This window comes from Sarcophilus harrisii, chromosome 4, assembly GCF_902635505.1.
Source record: "Sarcophilus harrisii chromosome 4, mSarHar1.11, whole genome shotgun sequence".
Lineage (NCBI taxonomy): Eukaryota > Metazoa > Chordata > Mammalia > Dasyuromorphia > Dasyuridae > Sarcophilus > Sarcophilus harrisii.
This window is the reverse complement of record NC_045429.1, coordinates 397,495,674-397,515,607: the sequence shown is the minus strand read 5'-3', so window position 1 is coordinate 397,515,607 and position 19,934 is coordinate 397,495,674. Positions and strand designations below refer to the sequence as shown.

Below are 19,934 nucleotides of genomic sequence, written 5' to 3'. Positions count from 1 at the left end.
CCTAGAAAGGTAAACTCCTCTCACCTAGATGAGAAGTCTGCCCTCATAAATTAGATTCTTTACCTTAGTTAACGATAATTCTGGGGTTAATTAACTTTGCAGGCACCTGACCTGCATATCTTTGAATAAGAAATTAAAAATATAAACATTCCTCCTACACTACTGAAATCTCAGAGAAGAGGGGGACAGAAATATTAAGTGAGTTTCCAAAAATCATGCAAATCATAGGTCTTGGAGAAATATAATTTAGGTTCTGTATCTCATCTTTTTCTTTTTCTTTTTTTTTTTTAGTACTAAAGATAGAGTAAATCAAATTCGAATAGGCTGGGTTAATAGTACTGAGAGAGCATGAACTCTGATTTTTCTTTGCTTTTAAGTGTCAATCTCACATTTTGTTTGTTTGTTTAGTAGATTTTATTTCTCTTAATAAGGCTGCATATTAACACATAATTTAGAGAAGTGGGATGTGATGTTTGTTCTTTTACTAAATTGAGATTTTTTGTCAGTTTCTATCACTATAAGCAGACCAATTTAATCCATGTTCATTTAAATTTTGTGATTCAATGGTGTTGATTAAATTAAGAAGAGATAATTAAAAAATAAAATAGCAAGATCATTTATTGATTTTTTTTGTTTGTTTTCTACAGTCACAATATGGAGCTTCAGTTTCTCCCAAACCTGAGCTTCCTCTTTTTTATACATCTATTGATCTGGTGGATATTAGTGTAGAAATGGCTGGACTGAAGTTTCCGAATCCTTTTGGTCTTGCTAGTGCGCCTCCATCTACCAGTGCATCAATGATCAGAAGAGCTTTTGAAGCAGGATGGGGCTTTGCTGTGACCAAAACTTTCTCTCTTGATAAGGTAAGAAAATATTTTTGAAGTTGTGTTAAAATGATGTGTCAGCCTCTCATGTCTTTTTAATCATCAGATAGAGAGCATAATGGAGACTACTATTTGTCTTCCCAAGTGAGTTATGGTATTTGTTGGATGTTTGAAGATCAGCCCTTCTAATGTCCAGGCCCCAGTTTTGATTTGGGGCATTGGTCATTATCCAGAAGTGGGAGGAGTATAGGAATTTGATGGATCACCTAAAATAAAGATATTTTTAAAGTGAATACCCTTGGAGCATGGAGCAAAAAGATCTCATTTCACTGCTATAGGTTGTATTGTTCTTCTTGAACATGTAAATTCAATTCAGTTCAACTCAGCAACCATTTATCAAGCTTCTCTTATATACCAGAAATGTTGGCATTTAAAAAAAGGAAATAAAGCATTTTTTTAAAATACATAGTGTTCCAGTCACTGTGTTAAAAACTTTATAAATATTATGTCATTTAATCATCACAATTACTTACTGAAGTGGGTGCTATTATTATCTCCATTTTACATTTGAGGAAACTGAGATAGATAGAAATTAAGTGATCTGCATGTGACTAAGAAATTTCTAAGACCTCTGTGGGAGGGGTGCTAGACCCGCTTACCATCAGAGACATCTTCTGATACAAAGAGAAAGCATTTATTTGGTCTTTGCAAGGAGAGGGCCAAGTACACGGGGGGGAGACATAAAGCCTTTCAACCACAATCTTTCCTGGTCTAGTGAGCCACAAATAGTGAGTCTGGTTATATAGCAAAAGACCCAAGTCTTTTCATTGGATAGACTAGAGACCTTTTTTGCCCTACAGAATTCTAGTCCTAGAGATTATGTGACTTTCTGCAACTTGGGGCCTAGGGCCTGACATTCCAGCCTTGCAGGCCTAGAATCTGATCCAATCCACCGTAGACTTTTTGAGAAATCTTCACCTGGTCTCATTCAGGCTATTTTTGAATTCAAATTTTCCTGATACCAAATCCAATGCTCTATCCACTGTTCCCCCAGTTGTCTTTTGGGAAGGTCATATTTATCTGGAACTCAGTTTGTTTGTCTCTAAAATGGATATTTTAATGATTAAATAATTAATTTAATAAATGAGAATGTTTTAACCTCTGATCAATAATTTTTTCTTTTATTTTGATAATTATATTTCAATATAATAATTGACTTCCTTTATAAGATTTCTTAGTTTATTTTGAAAATTATTGTTCTGAGAAACTGTCCAACAGTTTCAGAAGATCTTTTAAACATGCTCCCTTTCTTTTGATTTCATTGTTTGGGTATTGATTAACTCAGTTTGAGTAAAAATGGCAGTTTGGGCAGAAACTCTGAAGGTCTTCTCTTCCCAGATTCATTCATCCATTTATTTATTTAGATTTTTTTCTTTTAGATTTGGTGAAAAAGGAGATTATTTGCCTCAGTTGTTACCTAGCCTTAATCACTAGATGGATACAGCCTTAGTCAAACTGAGACCTATTGAAGACCTTAGCTTAAAAAGGCCAAGGTCTCCCATTTCATGCAAAGCCATCTCCAGTCCTCTTGATCTTACTTTGCCACTGGACCCAGATGGCTCTGGAGGGGAAAGTGAGGTAGGTGACCTTGCACAGCCTCCCTCACTTAAATGACTCATATGTCATGGTGTCACCTCCCTGATTCCATGATCCTCTTTGAGAACAAAGGACAAACAATAACAATCCTAAAACAGACCCTAGTCACCTAACTCCTGGACTGATCCACCCAACCTCCAACCTCCCTGACCTAACCACTCAACCCCCTACCCCAGTCACTCCAGGGTCTCTCTGTGGCCTTTAGGATCAAATGCAAATGCTCTCATTCTTGTTTAAAGCCCTTTATAAACTTAGTTCCTTCCACCCCTTCCAATCTTCTTAAACCTTATTCCCAATGCACTTTTCAATCTAGTAAAACTGATTTTCTGACCTTTCTACAAACAAGACACTCCATCACAACTCTGAACATTTTCTCTGGCTGGTCGCCATCACTGCCAGGACATTCTTCCTTCTCTGTTCTGTCTATTGACTAAGAGCTCCTCTTTCACTAGAAGAAAGTCTTTCTCAACCCCTCAATTCTAATGGCTTCATTATTTTTCTCTTTATTATCTGTCTATCTAATCTATCTACCTTATGTAGTTAGTACCAAAATGATATAGTTAGTATACCAGATGATAGCAGACACAAAAATTGGTGTTTGGTCATATGAAGAATTCACAGTGGCCATTCTCTTTGGCAAAAGGTTGATTTATTTAGGGAAGAAATTACAGACAAAATGAAGGGATAAAATAGACACTGGGGATGGTAAAAATGAAATAGACTTAGGAGAGCATATGAAAGACTAGTTCCTCAGTGAAACTCACAATTACCTAGTAGAAAAGGAGCACCCCATGAGGCGGGGGATGTCCTTAGCTGGCAGGTTAAATCCTGAAAGGGACTTAGCATCCTAAAAAAGTTAGTTAGCTGTAAGGAAGGGAAAGGGGGTTGGAAAGCAGAGTGGAGTTAAAAGAGATATCATGTGGCATGGGAGAAGAAAAAGGGGAAAAGCAAAGTGATGTGGCAGACTGACCCAAAGGAAGGCGGCAGCCATGGAATGACCCATAAGTAGATTTCAGAGGGATTTCAGATTTAACCTCAGGGACATGACTGGGATTTGTGACAGGGCATAATGAGGTGAGACTGCTGGAAACCTTCACAGAGAGTAGGTCTCAGGGGTTTGACAGAACTTGGATTTCAGACTGGAGACCTCCACACAGGGTGGGATCTTGAGGCTAAACTGCTCTCTAAGTGTCCCTTTTTCCAGCTTGCCTCAACAATCAATTCTTTGGTTTCTCTCTGTCCAATATCCTATTTAAGACCTCATCGTATCTATCTATCATCTATCTATGTATATCTATCTCTATGATATATATATATATTAGATTTTGATATATATGTATGTGTATACATACACAAAAATACACACACATATGTGTGTGTAGATTTTATATATATATATATATATATGTATGTATGTATATGTATAGTATCTCTATATATCTCTAGTGGATAGATAAAATTCATTTGAAAATTGTGTTCCCCACTGGATTTTAAAGTCTTTTAGAGTGGGGACTGACTTTTGTCTCCTTTTGCAACCCCAGTTCTTAGAATAGTTCCTGGCATAGAGTAGGCACTTAATAAATGTTTACTTATTGATTAGACAACTGATGTAAAGTTCTCACTACTACTGCAAATCAGCATTTCTTACATAATTTACACTCTTAAAGCCTTTCCTGAGGAAATGACAAGTTTTTTCCCACTCAGGAGCACACATCCATTATGTGTCAGGGATAGTATGTGAACTTATAACTTTCTAATTGACTCTGAGGTTAACTTTCTAATTATTATGCCATGCTGTCTTATAATACAGAGTAAAAGTAGATTAAAGGAAATGAAATTTCATGCTAAGGTTGAAAAGATAACTATTCTCAGTTATCTGAGATAACTATTTGAAAATAGTTATTTTTCTGAACAATTTCTATCAATTAAAAAATGGTGAGTTTGACCCAAATTGACAGGGGTAGGCGTAAACCATGAAAGATTAATTTATATATTGCTTCAGCCCTATACAATATTCCAGTGACCAGCATGTTTTATACATGATACATTTCCCTTGGCTTTGAATTTTAGAGTTTTTTTTTTTTAATTATGATTCATTTTTACTGATTCTCTCTCTTCCCCTACCCACTACCCCTCCCACTGAGGTGAGAAATGGAAAATTCATTGCAATTATGAAGTCATACAAAACAAAGTTTTGAATTTGAGAAAAATAAAAAAGAAAGAAAGAGGGAAAATATACTTCCTTCTAAAGGCTGAGCCTATCCAGTTCACCACCTGGAAGTGGCTAGCACTTTACATCATATCCTTTGGAATGGTGGTGGTATTAATCACTGCTAAAGCTTTCACAGTTGGTTATATTTACAGTATTGCTGTTACTTAGTAAATAATTCTCCTGGTTTTGCTCATTTTCATATAAGTCTTCCCAGGTTTTTCTGAAACCATCACCTTCATAATTTCTTGCTACTTAATATTATTCTAAAATATTCAGAGCCCTGAACTTATTCTGCTATTCCTCAATTGATAGGCATCTATCTCCCCAAATTCCAGTTCTTTGTTATCACAAAAAAAGTCTTATAAAACTATTTTTGTATTTATGGCTACTTTAACACTCTTTCTTTGATTTCCTTGAGATAAAGATCTAATAGCAGTATTACTATGATAAACAATTGTGGTTATTGTTTAGTCTTTCAGTCACATTCTGCTCTTTCTGACCCCATGAACCATACTGTTCATGAGGTTTTTTAACAAAGATACTGAAGTGGTGTTTCATTTCCTTTTTAAGCGAATTAAGGCAGGGTCACATGGATAGGAAGCATATGAGGCCAAATTTGAACTCAAATCTTGCGTAGCCCTGTATCCACTGAATTACTTAGCTGCCTTGCAGGTAAAGGATAGGCAGAATTTAATAGCTTTTTTGTTTGTGTTTTTGTTTGCTTATTTTGTTTCCACCAAGTCATGTTTTCTACCAGGAAGGAAAATAAAACCTTATAATTGAAGAAATCAGCATTAAATTATCCTCCTCCACTATAAATTTTTCCTTGCCTTAGATCATTGTTATTCTTCAATATGACACAATTTGTTTCTTTGTACCTTTGCCCCTCATACTGTCCCAATTGAGACAAATTTTCAAAAATATCCCAAACAGACCATTAAAGGTTACATTGATAATTTTAAAATAGTGTCTTGGATTCGGCATAAAATATAAACTTTTTGGTGGGGATGGGAGGCTTAAAATACAAAGTATTTATATATATATATATATATATATATATATATATATATATATAAAGAATTGTAATACAAAGGACTTTGTTCATGACAGCTGTCATATAATGAATCTAAAACTCATATTTAGTAAATACACCAAGATATAATTGTTTTTAAAAAATATTTTTGGAGAGAAAATATTTTCTTCATTTACCTTAAATATGCATCATAAGTAGTTAGTAATAATTAATGGACTAAAATTTGTAAATCTAGTGACTTCCAGAAATGAAGATCACTGCTTAGAGCAGCATTTTCCCTAGGCAAAGGAAATCAGAAAGAACAAATATGCCCCATTAAACACATTCTCTCCTTTTCTCCCCTTTTCTTAGGATCAATAGGCAGCACTATAATGACTCAAACATTGTGGCTGTCTTATTCTGACAGCTTTGCAAAGACAGTATGTGTAAATGGAGTATAGAAATTACAGGGAAGTCTAAAAAGACCTCAAAAAGTATAGGTAATCAGTGCATGACAAACTGTATTTTAAATAGGCTATTTTTAATTCACAGACATTTATAAGGAACTACTATCTTAAAGATATTATCATAGGAGGAGAAATATTTTCATTGAACAAAGAAAGGTTAACTTTGAATAGAACATCTGTTAAGTCAGCTCGAGATGAACATAATCAATGTGTGGCGGTAACAAGTGTATGCTACTTCCATTTCTTTCCATATGATGTTTTTAAGAATAAAGTTGGTCCAAAAATTGCATGAGGAATCTGATTTGGAAGAATTAACTACTGGCCATAGATTTCATTATTCATTATTTTTAAAAATATATAAACATTGCTACAGGGGTGCAAGTGGAGGGATTGTAGAAGTGTTTGCTTTGATTTTTGCCATTTCCTTTGCTTGTAAAAAATTAATTCTGATTAATCAGACACATCTGTCTTTACTCTGTCGGTGACATACATTGATTTGTGATGCTGTCGCATTCAATAACCCAGAAGCAGTTGCCTTTATTAGTAGCAGCAGCAGAAATAAATGTGTGGGCTAACTTCTTTCTAAACCTCCAATTCTCTTTTAATCTCTCAATTCTGCTATCTGCATTGCTGGTTAAAAGGCAACGTTATGAAAAATGCAAAATGAATTTCAGCTCATAAAATGTAACACACAAAGGTTTTTAAAAAGTGACATTTGTCCACATTTGATAGTGAGCACAATGATGTCTTTGTGGAAAGAACAATTTTAGCCCTTTAATAAAACAACTGTATGAAAATTATATATGTGTATATATATATATATATGTCTTATATATACATATATATGTATATATCTATAATTATATACCACACACATATAAGCATATGTTTGGAAGTACTAGTAGTGGATTTCACTAATCACTTGTAGAGGGAGGTGTTTTTTAGATGATTCTATATTGTAGCATTTTCTGAACTAAAATATGTGGCTCATAAATCCATTCATGGATATTCTAATAGTGTTCTAATAGTAAAGTAATGATTAAACCTGTTGTGAATTTTTAATTGTGTGACATAATCACAGTGCTGTTATCTCTTTTTTCTTATTCATGGAGTGTTGGAATTCTCACCTATTACAAACATAATATAAGTTCCACTGACTTTTACAAAAGATATTTTGCTGTTGTTGTTTTATAAATGTACTTATTTGCATGACATTACAACATACTAATTTAGATTTAACTAGTTACAACTGATGATGCCAAGTCAAGAAACTACTTAAAATATATTAAAATTCAAAACCCTGACATTTAGAATTTGGATGTTCTTAATATGACAAAGGTTATTCTATGGAGTTTTGTTATCATATAAAATATTAATATTTCACAATACAGTTTTGATGAAGTACAATTTGCCTAGCTTGCATATGATAAAGAAATTAAATGCTTGCCAAGGGAGTTCTGTAAGAATTAGAGCCCTGCCTGAACATCTGCTTGAAATTTTATTATCCTGTCCTACTGACAGCATTGCTCCCTCGTTGTTTTTCAAGATTGACAGCTGAATATTGCACTGATTTCTCCAGCAAATATGTTTAGGTGAACTTTGTTTCTTTTTTTTTTCTTTTTTTTTGGGGGGGAGGGGAAGAGTCTGGAACATGCTTTTGATTTTCATCCTATATTTTTTTTTATACTCTTGACATTTGTAGATTCCAGATTGAGGTCTAATACTCTGTAGCAATGATAGACCATTGACTTAGAGTGAAATGCCAGTTGATATCTCAGTAAACAGAAATATTATTATTCTTTATTGTGTGGTCTGTATAAAAGCTGTATGTGTTTTCTTTAGGGAGGCAAGTGATCAGATTTTTAATGTCAAATATAAAAAGGACTGTGTTTGCCTTTGTGTTAAATAACATCAAAGATGACTTTTATTAACTACGCTCTTTGCCAAAAAAAGTCTTTCAAAGGATTTCCTAAAACATCCAGTTTTCTGTGTTGTATAATGATTTTTTAAATCTTGCAAAAGTATCCAATTATGTTTCAAATAGAATGTATGTTTTGTTATATTGATATTATCAGAGGATTGACCCTTAAATTTTGTTAGATGTGAAAATCAGAACTACTAAAGTAATGATAATTTGTTATATTTCTTTAACTGGAAAATGGAAAGCATTTTTATGACCTGAAATAAAAAAAAATTCTAGTGACCCAAGTTATAATTTTATGCATAAGAAAATTGAGGACATTGATTGATTAGCTGATGTATCCATTCTATATACAAGATTCTGACTAGGGAATATTTATTTACTTGAGATTTGGTCTCAAGTAAACAAATCTATTGTTATCTGTTATATACTTTTACTTAAACCTGTGAGTATTCTCACGGCTGAATTAACTAATCAAAAAGTCTTTTGCCATGACAAATTCGAGAATTTTGTTATAAAAAATTTCGTATTCTAAATAATTATAGCTAATGCATAAATTTTTGCCATTTTCCCTTTGGAAATTACTTTTTTGACATCTTAGCCCTCAAGTTTTACAGATAGATATACAAATATATTATGTGCACGTGTGCACACATACATATATGCATACAACCTATGTGCATGTGTGTGTGTTTATGGAAGCTCACTTTTTCTTTATTAGAACAACAGAGGCTAGAGGAAAAGGGCAGGTATCTTCAAAGTTGCAAGATTATTGAGGACTTTATATATCAGATAATGGAGAGGATTTAAAATATTAGCTGAAGAATCAGGTGATCAATGCTGAACATTACAAAAATTAATTTTATTTCATTTGGAGTATCAGTAGAAGAGAGAAGTGTTTTGCGGTAGGGAAGTAAGTACAATTATTACAGAAAAAGTCTTTGTCTTCCCCTCCCCTAATTTTCCTGTCTTCTTATACTTTATAATACAGACGATCCTGCCCTCCCATATTCTGAGATCCAATAACACTAATTTCCTTGATCTTCCTCATACACACTACTCTGTAAGGTAATAATAATAATCAGAAGAATGTACACAATGCCAATGCCTATTATATTCCAGACACTGTGTTAAATGCTTTGTAAATACAGTTTGATCCTCAGAACAACTCTGGTAGGTAGTGCTGTTATTAATGAGGCAGTTATAAGTTAAGAGACTTGCCCAAGAACATACAGATAAAAAGTATTTGAGACTGGATTTGGACCCAGGTCTTCCTCACTCTGCCCCAAAACTTTAATTATTACTCAACCTAGTTATTTTACAAGAGAAAAATTAAAGCTAAAAATATTAAGGGACTTCAAAACCAAGTTCCAGACAATTGTATTTTCTGCTGATTTATTTTTCATTGACCTATCCAGAATTTTTAGAACATATAGGTTAATGCATCATTTGTTTGTTTTTTTTTTTTCCCTCTACATTTTGGGAATGGCATATGGAAACCATCATAGAAACTATAGCCAACGAAATCTGGTCAAACCATATGTCACTGAAATTGCCAAGAATTTGATTTAAAATAGCTTCTTTTTCAATTTAATTTATAGCTAGTTGTAGACTAATCCATTTTCCAATATTCTTAAGCATGCATTTGGCTTATCCATTTTAGACAGTGATTTCACACTTACTAATTGGTAGCACAGATACAATGTGAATAAAATAGACTTTTTAAATAATGTAAATCACTGTGTGAAAGTTCTAACAACCGAATGATTAAACAGACTAGTAATGGAAAATATTTTTCATTCAAGTCCTACTTTTAATGATTAGTGGCAAGGGTTAATAGAAAATTTGAAAGTTGTGGTTAATTAAAACAAATTTAAAGTTCATTTCTGAATCCTGAAAAGCACATTTTATTTCTATTTAATTCATACTTTGTAAGATCCCAAATTTAAATAAAAGTAGGCTTATGATAATCATTAAACTTAAAAGATTTCCTTTATTGTTAACTACATATTTTCAACATAATGTTCATTGCAATTTGTACCGGTGTCATGTTGATTTGGTGAAGTATATCTTAGCAAGTTTCTCATATGATTTTTTCCATTTCATTCATTTGGCAGTAGACTTTGGTATATAAATTGCAGTTGTTATGAACCCTGAAAAGCAAGATATCTGTGTCTCATCAAGTACTTCTTTATATTGCCCTTAAGTTATGAAGAAGTCAATTATTTCTTTTGACTCTTGAAAAAGAACTTGTACTCATACTTCCATTTTGCTGCCACCTTTTGTATCATTTGGTTTTATTTATACTGAAGCTATGATACATTTCTACCAATGATAGGTCAAAGATTACCCATTTTGTCATCTATTATTTAAATTACTATTTTAGGGTATATTTGAACCATAGAATTACCACCCCTCAATCATTTGACTAAAAACAAGTAGAAGGGGATCTCAAAGTGTCGAGTACCTTTAAAAATATATACATACAGACATATGTCATAAATTGACATAAAATGAGGGAAAGTTATAGATGTATGACTTTTTTCAAAAACAAACAAGAAAACCAAACTTGGGTATATCAATTTCCTTTTCTATCTTTTCTAATTCACTCACTTTGGTTGTGGCCTTTATTTTTTTTTTTTTTAGCTAGATAGAGAAGTAGATAAATTACTGGGCATGGATTTTGGAAGATCTAAGTTTAAATCCAGCTTTAGATACTTGTTAGCTGTGTAAGGCTGGAAAAATCTTTAAGCCTCAATCTGCCTCAGTTTCCTCAAGTGGAAAATGCAGATACCAACACTTACATCCCAGAGTTTTGTGAGGACCAATTGAGATAATATTTATAAAGAGGAAAAAATACAAAGATACAAAAGAGATAATATTTATAAAGAACTTGGTACAATGCCTGGAGCATAGTTGGTACTTAATAAATGCTTATTCCCTTCCCCATATAGTCTTCACTTCATTATGATGTGTTTACTTACGTATATCTCCTTCTTCTTCATCATCTCCTGTTTATTGTTTTATTTCATGTCTACTATGGAAAACAGATCTGTAGAATTAGGTGACATTTTGGAATTCATATGATATAATTTACTAATTGTTTCTTATAATTCAAATTCACATCAAACAATTGAGGTATTAATCATTGAGGTAATGATATTCCCTTTGAGTCATGAATACATAAACTTCAACTTGGAAAGGATTTCAGAGGTCATTTAAATAATAAGAGTAATAATAACCTTCTCATAGTCCAACTTATAATTCAGGTCAGGAGAGAATCAAAGTAAGGGAATTCTAGTCAGTATGATGTACACCTGGTACTCCTTGTGTCTTGAGACCATTATGGTAGAATTGAAGGCCTGACAGAAATCTTTAAATACTGGCTAATTGGGCTCTGCCAATTCCACTGTGGGTAGCATCTCAGAGAATATGATGAAACCGTTCCTATGAATTTAAGAAATAAGGTGACTTAATGTTGAGGGCTAGCCCTATTCAAAACCAAAATTATGATCAGTTTGATGCAGATGACAGTAAAACAAGTGATGCTCACTGCTCACTTATCTTTTGGTACCCCAGGAAGACACAATGAAATAGAACAAGCCAAAAATAGCAATACCCAACTTGCTGGAAATACTTCAGTACCAATGACACTAAAAACTAAAGCAAGAAAACCATGACTGCATATATAATAGAGTGAAAAATGAATAATTTCATTACTTTCAAGTTCTATACCATAAGAAAACTAGACAAAGGTTTTGCACAGATTTCTGCTAATACTACCTTCAGAAAGAAGTAATGGAACAATGTATGGCTTATTAGTGCTGGCCAATCATTTTTTAAAGTGATCTTTAAATCTAAATTGGACAAAATGAGGAGGGAAATTGAGGAACTACTAAATTCTGAACACATAGAAATTGAAGACAGTGAAATCATTTAAAATTTCAGTCACTAAAAACTCAATAAACTCTATCAAGTTGTGACAAAAAGAGTTTTAATATATCAAATGATTTTCAAAATAAAATGGGCCATCTTATTCCCAGTAACGCTTTCTGTCTCTCCCTCTCCCCCTCTCCTTCTCCTTCTCTCTCTTTCTCTCTCTCTTCCTTTCTCTCTCCATCTCCTTTTCCCTCTTCCTCTCCCTCTCCCTCTCCCCAATACATCTTTCAACAATATATATGAAGAAATCAGTGAATAATTATATTTAAACAGAACAATTCAAAAAGGCAGCATCTATTATATACATCATGAAATTGTCCTCTTTAATAGTATTTGAAGGAAAATGTAAAAATATTTCTAAATCTTCTCACAGCAATAGAAGTGGTAGCCATTACCACATTAAGAACCATTGAAAAGGGGCAGCTAGCTGGTGCAGTAGATAGAACACCAGTCCTGAAGTCAGGAGGACTTGAGTTCAAACCTAGTCTTAGACATTTAACACTTCCTAGCTGTATCACCTTGGGCAAGTTACTTAATCCCAAATGCCTCAGTAAAAACAACCCCCTCCCCCGCAAAAAAACCCCAAAAGAACCATTGAAAGAAGAATAAGTATATCAAGGAATGTTCCTAAAGACAGATGACAAACACAACCATGATAGAATCAACTTGAAGGAGCTGCCAATGATTTGGGAATGAATTTTGGCAAATTATAGCAATATTTAGCTAGTAGATGAAAAATAAAAACTGAATATGATAGTGTTCAATAAAAGGAAATAGCAAAAAACTGGACAGAATTTCAGAAAACAAAACCATACGGGATTTCTGGATTTCTCTAAGGAGCAATTGAAAGAAAAAAATAAACTTTAAAGCAATAAGAAGAGCAAAATAAACAATTTAACAATAGTTAAATACAATACTCTGTAGGTTTAAGAAATAAAGGAAACAAGGGAGTATGAGGTTATGGACAATTTCTAGTCATCTTTACATCCAAACAAAAAGTTCAGGCAATAAATCATCATAATGAAGTTGGATCAAAGGAGAAGTCAAAAGTTTCTACCTGACATAAAATAATATATGTATATAATGTAATGTTCAGTTACACATATTATAAAGTAATGAAAAATCATTTTGTTAAAAGAAGTTGCTGAAATTTTCTTTTCTGCAAAACTAGAAAACAATAGAACATAATAAGATCCATAATTATTTGTTCAAATGCTTCAGTGGTACATGAATTTATCAAAAAGCTACTTTAGCACCTCCCATTTAAAAGTAAACCTGATCTTTCCTTTCTTAATAGAAAACAGCAGATACCTGTTACCAAAACATGGTAATAGCAACAATCCCTCTAAATATAAAACAATTTTATGTTTACAGTTTATTACTTTATATAAGATATTTCAAAGATATATTAGCTCAAATTAAGTAAATACATAAAAATAGAATGGACATTCAAATGACTATATTCTGAGTTTAGTGCTTAATGTTCTTTAGGCCCTGTGTGGTAGGCCATTACATGTTTTCAATGCTAAACTAAATATCCAAGATGTCTCTTCCCTAATTAAAAGCCCAACCCAGGATGAGAATATCACAAAAAGAAGTATAAAAGAGCCTTTTAAACCAGAAAAAGATCAGAATAATGTGATGCAAGGAGTTTTTGTTTTTTTTTTAGTCAAATTTATCTTTTGAGTGATTCTCATGAATCACTCAAATCACTCAAATAATTTTAGCCTAATCCATTTTGTTATATTCCTAGAATTAATTGTCATTTTCTATGAGGACCTAATTTTTATTTCTTTGTTTTGTTCCATACAGTTTTCTACCTCACATGCTAATATTGTGTTCCTGATATGCTCAGTTTATTCATTCATTATATAATTATTATATATGTATCTATAGATATAGGTATAGATATATGTGTGTGCATACTCAGGAAATAATTTTTGCTTTGTATGTATGTGTGTGTGTATATGTACATATACACACATATTGTGTATATATATATATTATATATGTATATATATATATATATATATATACATATCCATATACACACACATACATACACACACATATTTCCTGTAGACATATGGGTTCTCTATTTTCCTGTAACTGCCCAAAAATATACTAGATGGAGTCCTCTTATAATTTAAAGTCCATTCCAGGTCCATGCAAATAATATTGGAAATTTCACAATCTGTGTCTTTTCTAAGGTCTCCTCAGGGCCAAAGTCAACCCCAACTTTTCATTAAGCCACTTGGTAAGCAACCAGATTGATCAATATTTTCTCCAATGCTGATCAACTCTAAAGGGATTCTGGAAGACGTAGAATATTATCAGTTGTAACATAGATTAGTTTAGAATTGTCAAGCAGATCTTCCTGTCACCAATACATAGTCCTTGAAATTTAGGATTTCTACTACTAGAAGATATTAATAATAACTAAAATAAAGAACATCCTATAGCCCATTAAAGTTTGCCAAATACTTTAAATTATATATGCAAATTATATCTATGCATATATATATATTACATATACATATGTACAAGGGTAAAAAGAAAATTATTTCTAAAGTCAAAGAATCTGAATTCAAATTAGACTTCTGATACCATTTATATAACTTGGCTAGACCCCTAACCTCCTTAGGCCTCAGTTTCCATATCTTCAATATAAAAAAATTGGATTTGTAAGTGTCTTGTAGCTCTAAATATATGATCTTGTATTCTTTTCTTATACTCACAACAACCATCTCATAGAAGTGTCATTATCAACATTTTATGTTTGAGGAACAAAATCTCAAGAAAGCTGATTTATCTAAAATCACACATAAATCTTAGGCAAGATTAAAACTCAGATATTCATGACACCAATTCTAGCCCTCAATTCACTCTTCCGTCTAGTTGGAATGTAGTTCATCCCTGAATCTACTTGGGAACATAGGAATAATTCTCTAGTACATCTCTCTAATGTTTTGTCCATTGGCATGAGACCATTTCACAATTGTTAATGTTTTCCCATTTAAAAAAAATTTTTTTATGCATTTAAATGCAATTTAAGTGTCTCCATAGAAAACAAACGAGGGTAGAGAGAAAAAAATTGGAATCTATATCAAAGGATCATAGTATCTGATGTATCTTGGTCCAAACCTATGAACTCATTAGCATAATATTTTAAATACAAAAGAAAAAGAAACCAGTTCTAGTCAGTGACAAATATCAAAACATTTTGTTGGGTTCATAGGTGAAAAAATTAAATAATGCTTGTTCTATACCCATGAAAAGTGGTAGGAATATATAAAACCTAAAAGAGAAAAAATCCTAGAGAAAGGGAGAATGGAGGGAAAAAAAGACAGAAAAGTTTGATGCTAATGTAATATTCACTATGGGGAAATGTAGTTTTCTATTTACTATAGTGTATTAGTTTGAGAAACTGGAAACTGAAAAAGAAAATTTATCATTTTGTTATGTTCTGAAATTTCTGGCTTATAATACTTCCTTTTGTTAGATTTTTTTTTATGAGTGTTGAATAAGTTCACATTCTTTACTGCTTTATTGTAATTTGAAAGAAAAAGGCTAAACCATTCTTATTTAGAGCCACTGTCATTTAATTAATTAGCCATTGCTCATAAAATATGAAAATAAAAAAGTTTTGCTGTTTTTAAAAAACAGTAAAAATAGTGTAGAGTAGTGAATATTATTTCACATGTACAAACACAAAAGGAACTATTCAAAGAGAATTTTCTTATGTTGGTATTAGTATTCATTAATGTAAATATGCTCTGTAAATGAATACAGTGTACAATTCTATTTTTCATTCCTGAATTTTTAGTCTCTTCATAGTTCACTAAAAGATTCAGAGAAATTATTCACCGACCAGAATCTATTCTACTAACAGTGCATGGGGGATTTGTGTATATAACTGCTATTAAGGTTAATGGGATTTAATCGGTAAGTCTCCTACACACAGATCAGAAAATTTACTCAAATTACTTATAGGCATAGCTAATCATGAGACATTATTCACAGCCAATGTAATAGAAAGGGTTCCATGTTTAAGCATTAAGAAATGAAATATATTCAGAGCATGAATTTCTAGCTGAGGCATGGAAAAGTTAGTTTCTATGTCAGTAGCTGTCCTCCCAATGTTCCAGAAATAAAGAAAAGAAGAAAAAAAAGAAAGAAGGGAAGGTCAGGAAAATAGAAAGAAAGAAAAAAAAAGGAAGGAAGGAAGAAAGAAAAAGAAAGGAAGGAAGGAAGGAAAGAAGGAAGTCAAGTTGGTAAACAGTTCAATAATTGGACAGGCTACCTATTGATTTTTCCTTTTGTTATGTAATATTATTCCCTCCTCTAGGCCCAGACCCATGTCATACAGGGTTTTGAGGTTGCTAGAAACATGGCAGGGGTGGTGTTCTGGAATGTGCAGAGAAGGGAAGGCTGTCACAGCAGTCAATAAGATCTGAGAGGTGTTGACTAATTGCCTGCTAATTACACAGTAAATTGTCTAATTAAGCTGATGGTTAATTAGAGTACGCTTGCACAGCAGTCTTGTGGAATTTGTGTCTGATGTCTGGGAAGCAGCTTGCGTAATTGGCAAACTGGTCAGGACTGGCAGAGAACAGGACTGGAAGCCTTCCTTATTGCCAATGGATAACAGAACAAGGAGTGAATGGAAACAAAAGGGTTGTCATTGTATACCAAAGATTTGATTAGACTTCTAACGCTTTATTGAAATAAACAATTGAGTAATCCATCAAAATGAAAATAATATCATTAAACCAGGCTTAATATATATTCTAACATATTATCTTTCTAAATACAAAATCCTGTGCAGGATTATATATGTTATTCTTATAATAGGTGTAATAGGTAGGTTGAAAAGAAGGTAATTCCTTCTTTTAAAATATAGTACCACCTGTTTGCATGCAAAAGAGGTTAAAGATCTTATTTGTACCTGTTTAAATCTAACAAAAGTATGGCAAAGTGAATTTCAACATAATTCTTTGAAAATTATTTTGGCCAAGTTTGAGATTGTTATTTAATCATTATATTATGAGTATAGTTCTACCAGTATGCTAAAGAGTGAGTAGGGACTGAACTTGTGATTTTATTGGTATGAGAAAAATCTTAAATGAAAAAACTCTCTATCAGTGTAGGTCAGTATGTCAATACCTCTTAGCCACTCATTGTCTTAGAGCAGTGGTTCTCAAAGTATGGTCTAGAGAATTCTGAGGATCTCTGAAACCCTTTTAGAGGGTCTACAAATTAAAAAATAATTTTTCTTTCCAATATGGTAAATGTCTATAAATATAACCAAGATAAACAAAAATGCTTTGGAGAGATCCTCAATAATTTTTAATAGGATAAAGATACTGAAAACAAGTTTGAGAACCACTTGCCTAGAATATGGGGAGTATAAGAAACTTGCCTGGAGTCATACAGCAAATATATGTCAGAATTGAAACTTGAATCCGGATCTTTCTAGCTTCTAGGGCACATCTTCATCAACTATGCCATCCTGCCTTGTTAACTATCAAATACAATATGTGTGTATACATATATGTAGGTACAATTTTTGAATTTCAAAGTTGACCAATAATCCTCAAAACTCCAAAATAAGAATTATGTTCAAGGAATAAAGTGATTATAACCATGTTTATAGTCCAAGACCCAAGGAACTTGATAAAATAGCAATCCAATGAATTAAAAACAGAGAAGTCTATTATTTTAGTTTCAAATATGTTCACTCCAAACCTGTTCCTGAACTAGCTTCCATATTCTTGTCAGACATGTACAACCCAACCCAACCCACAATTTGTTCTCTAGAATCTACCCAGAATTTTTTTTTTTTTTTTTTTTTTTTTTTTTTTTGCTATTACTACATTCTCTGCCAGAATAAGCTGTTCTTATCCTCTGCTTACCATTTTTGTGGCATCTAATAGCAAAACTTATCTCTATCCCTTTTGGAAGAGGATAAATCATAGGAAACTGGAAGCACGATCTATTTAGGATGATGTCATGTTATAGCACTATTCAGCCAGAGAACTGAAAAACAGGAAATGGTGATAGTGCACTAGCATGTGAAGAGCATTGCTGGAGGCCTGAATGCAAGAAAACTGTCATCCATCTAGCATTACTTTGGTCCTCCCAAAAGTCACTTTGGACAGGGATATGGCCTGGCATAAAGTGAACCAACCAATAGAGGAAAAGAGTGTGAGATTTGAGGTACATCCCTTGTAAATCTTTCCTCAAAGGAGAAGAAATAATACAATAAGCAGTTGGGGTATATAAGGAAAAATTCTGAAACTCGTAAATATTTAAGAAAGAAAAAAACAATTAAAAGTTTAGAGCATCTTCTTAATAATGAGATGATTCAGGGCAGTTCCAATGATCTTGTGATGATGAGAGCCATCTAAACCCAGAGAGAGGATGGTGGGAACTGAATGTGGATCACAGCATAACATTTTCACTTCTTTTATTGTTTGCTTGAATTTTATTTTCTTTCTCATTTTTCTTCCTTTTTGATCAGATTTTTTCTTGTGCAGCAAGATAATCATATAAATATGTATGCCTATATTCAATTTACATATATTTTACCACATTTAAAATATATTGGATTACTTGCCATCTAAGGGAGAGGTGAGGGGAAAGGAGAAAAATTGGAACACAAGGTTTTACAAGGGTCAATGTTGAAAAATTATCCTTGCATATGTTTTGAAAATAAAAAGCTTCAATAAAAAAATATAAAAAAGTTTAGAGCTTAGAGGAGATAAATCAACAAAAAAATATATTTAAATAAAAATGGGGTGGCCACCAAGGCACCCAAATGAATCCATATACTTATAAATACATATTTCAAGACAAAGGAAATTGAATGAACACCTGAGATGACAAACGACAGTGTGGAAGAACATAGAATCACAGCAAGGTATCTTCAAATAGTTCAAGAGAAAAAGAAGAAAAAATTGTGCTAGAATTTATATCTTGTACAGTAAAAGTAATTGGGAGACTAGGGGGAAAACTTTTAATCTACAATAGTGAATCTCTGCAAAGAAACAAAAGGGAAAGCAACAGAATAGGAATACAGATGCAATGAAGAAAATCTGGAAAAAAAGAGAGGCAAAATGCAATAACTTTAAAAGAACAAATGATATCTATAAAAACAGGAGATAATGATCTCAAAGACATATGTAGAGAGAGTTTAAGCATCATAACTTCCCCAGAGGACCAAATGAAATAAAAAGAAAAAAGAAAAAAAAAAAGCTAGATACCATAATATGAGAATGCAAGAAAACTACCCAGACCTTCTGAACCCAAAAAACAAAGTGTTAATCAAAAGATACACTATGAAGAAAAATACTGTACTGCAAAAACCAAGACATATAGTATTCTATTCTAGGGAGAAATAACAAATTCTTTAAATGTACAGGAAAAATAACTTCCTATGTGAAAGAAAGGAAATTTGAATAACACAAGAATATTCTTCATCAATAGGAAACTTAGAAAGAATTCAAGTAATTTTTTGAATGCTAAAGAGCAAATATTCCTAAGATACAGTTTTTTTTTATTAAAGCTGTTAATTTTCAAAGCATATGCATAGATAATTTTCAGTATTCACCTTTGCAAAACCTTGTGTTCCAATTTTTTCCTTCCTTTCCCCTATCCCCTTCCCTAGAGAGCAAGTAATCCAATATGTTAAACATGTGCAATTCTTTTATATATATATTTTCACAATTATCAGATCCAAGAAAAATCAGATCCAAAAGGAAAAAAAAAAAAACTAAGGAAACAAAATGCAAGCAAATTCCAACAAAAAAGTAAAAATATTATGTTGTGATCCACTCTCAGTATTCACAGACCTCTCTCTGGGTACAGATGACTTTCTTCATCATAAGACCATTGTAACTGA

The 19,934-nt window shown here is 32.5% G+C and overlaps 1 protein-coding gene across 2 annotated transcripts in view; it reads left to right on the top strand.

Moving 5' to 3' along the window:
- The window catches only part of DPYD (dihydropyrimidine dehydrogenase), a 968,100-nt gene that overhangs the window by 522,021 nt on the left and 426,145 nt on the right, over positions 1 to 19,934 (top strand). For both annotated transcript variants that reach the window (XM_003769672.4, XM_031968578.1), the window contains one exon: positions 648 to 863. In XM_003769672.4, the coding sequence (XP_003769720.1) occupies positions 648 to 863 (216 nt within the window). The remainder of the gene's footprint in view (positions 1 to 647; positions 864 to 19,934) is intronic.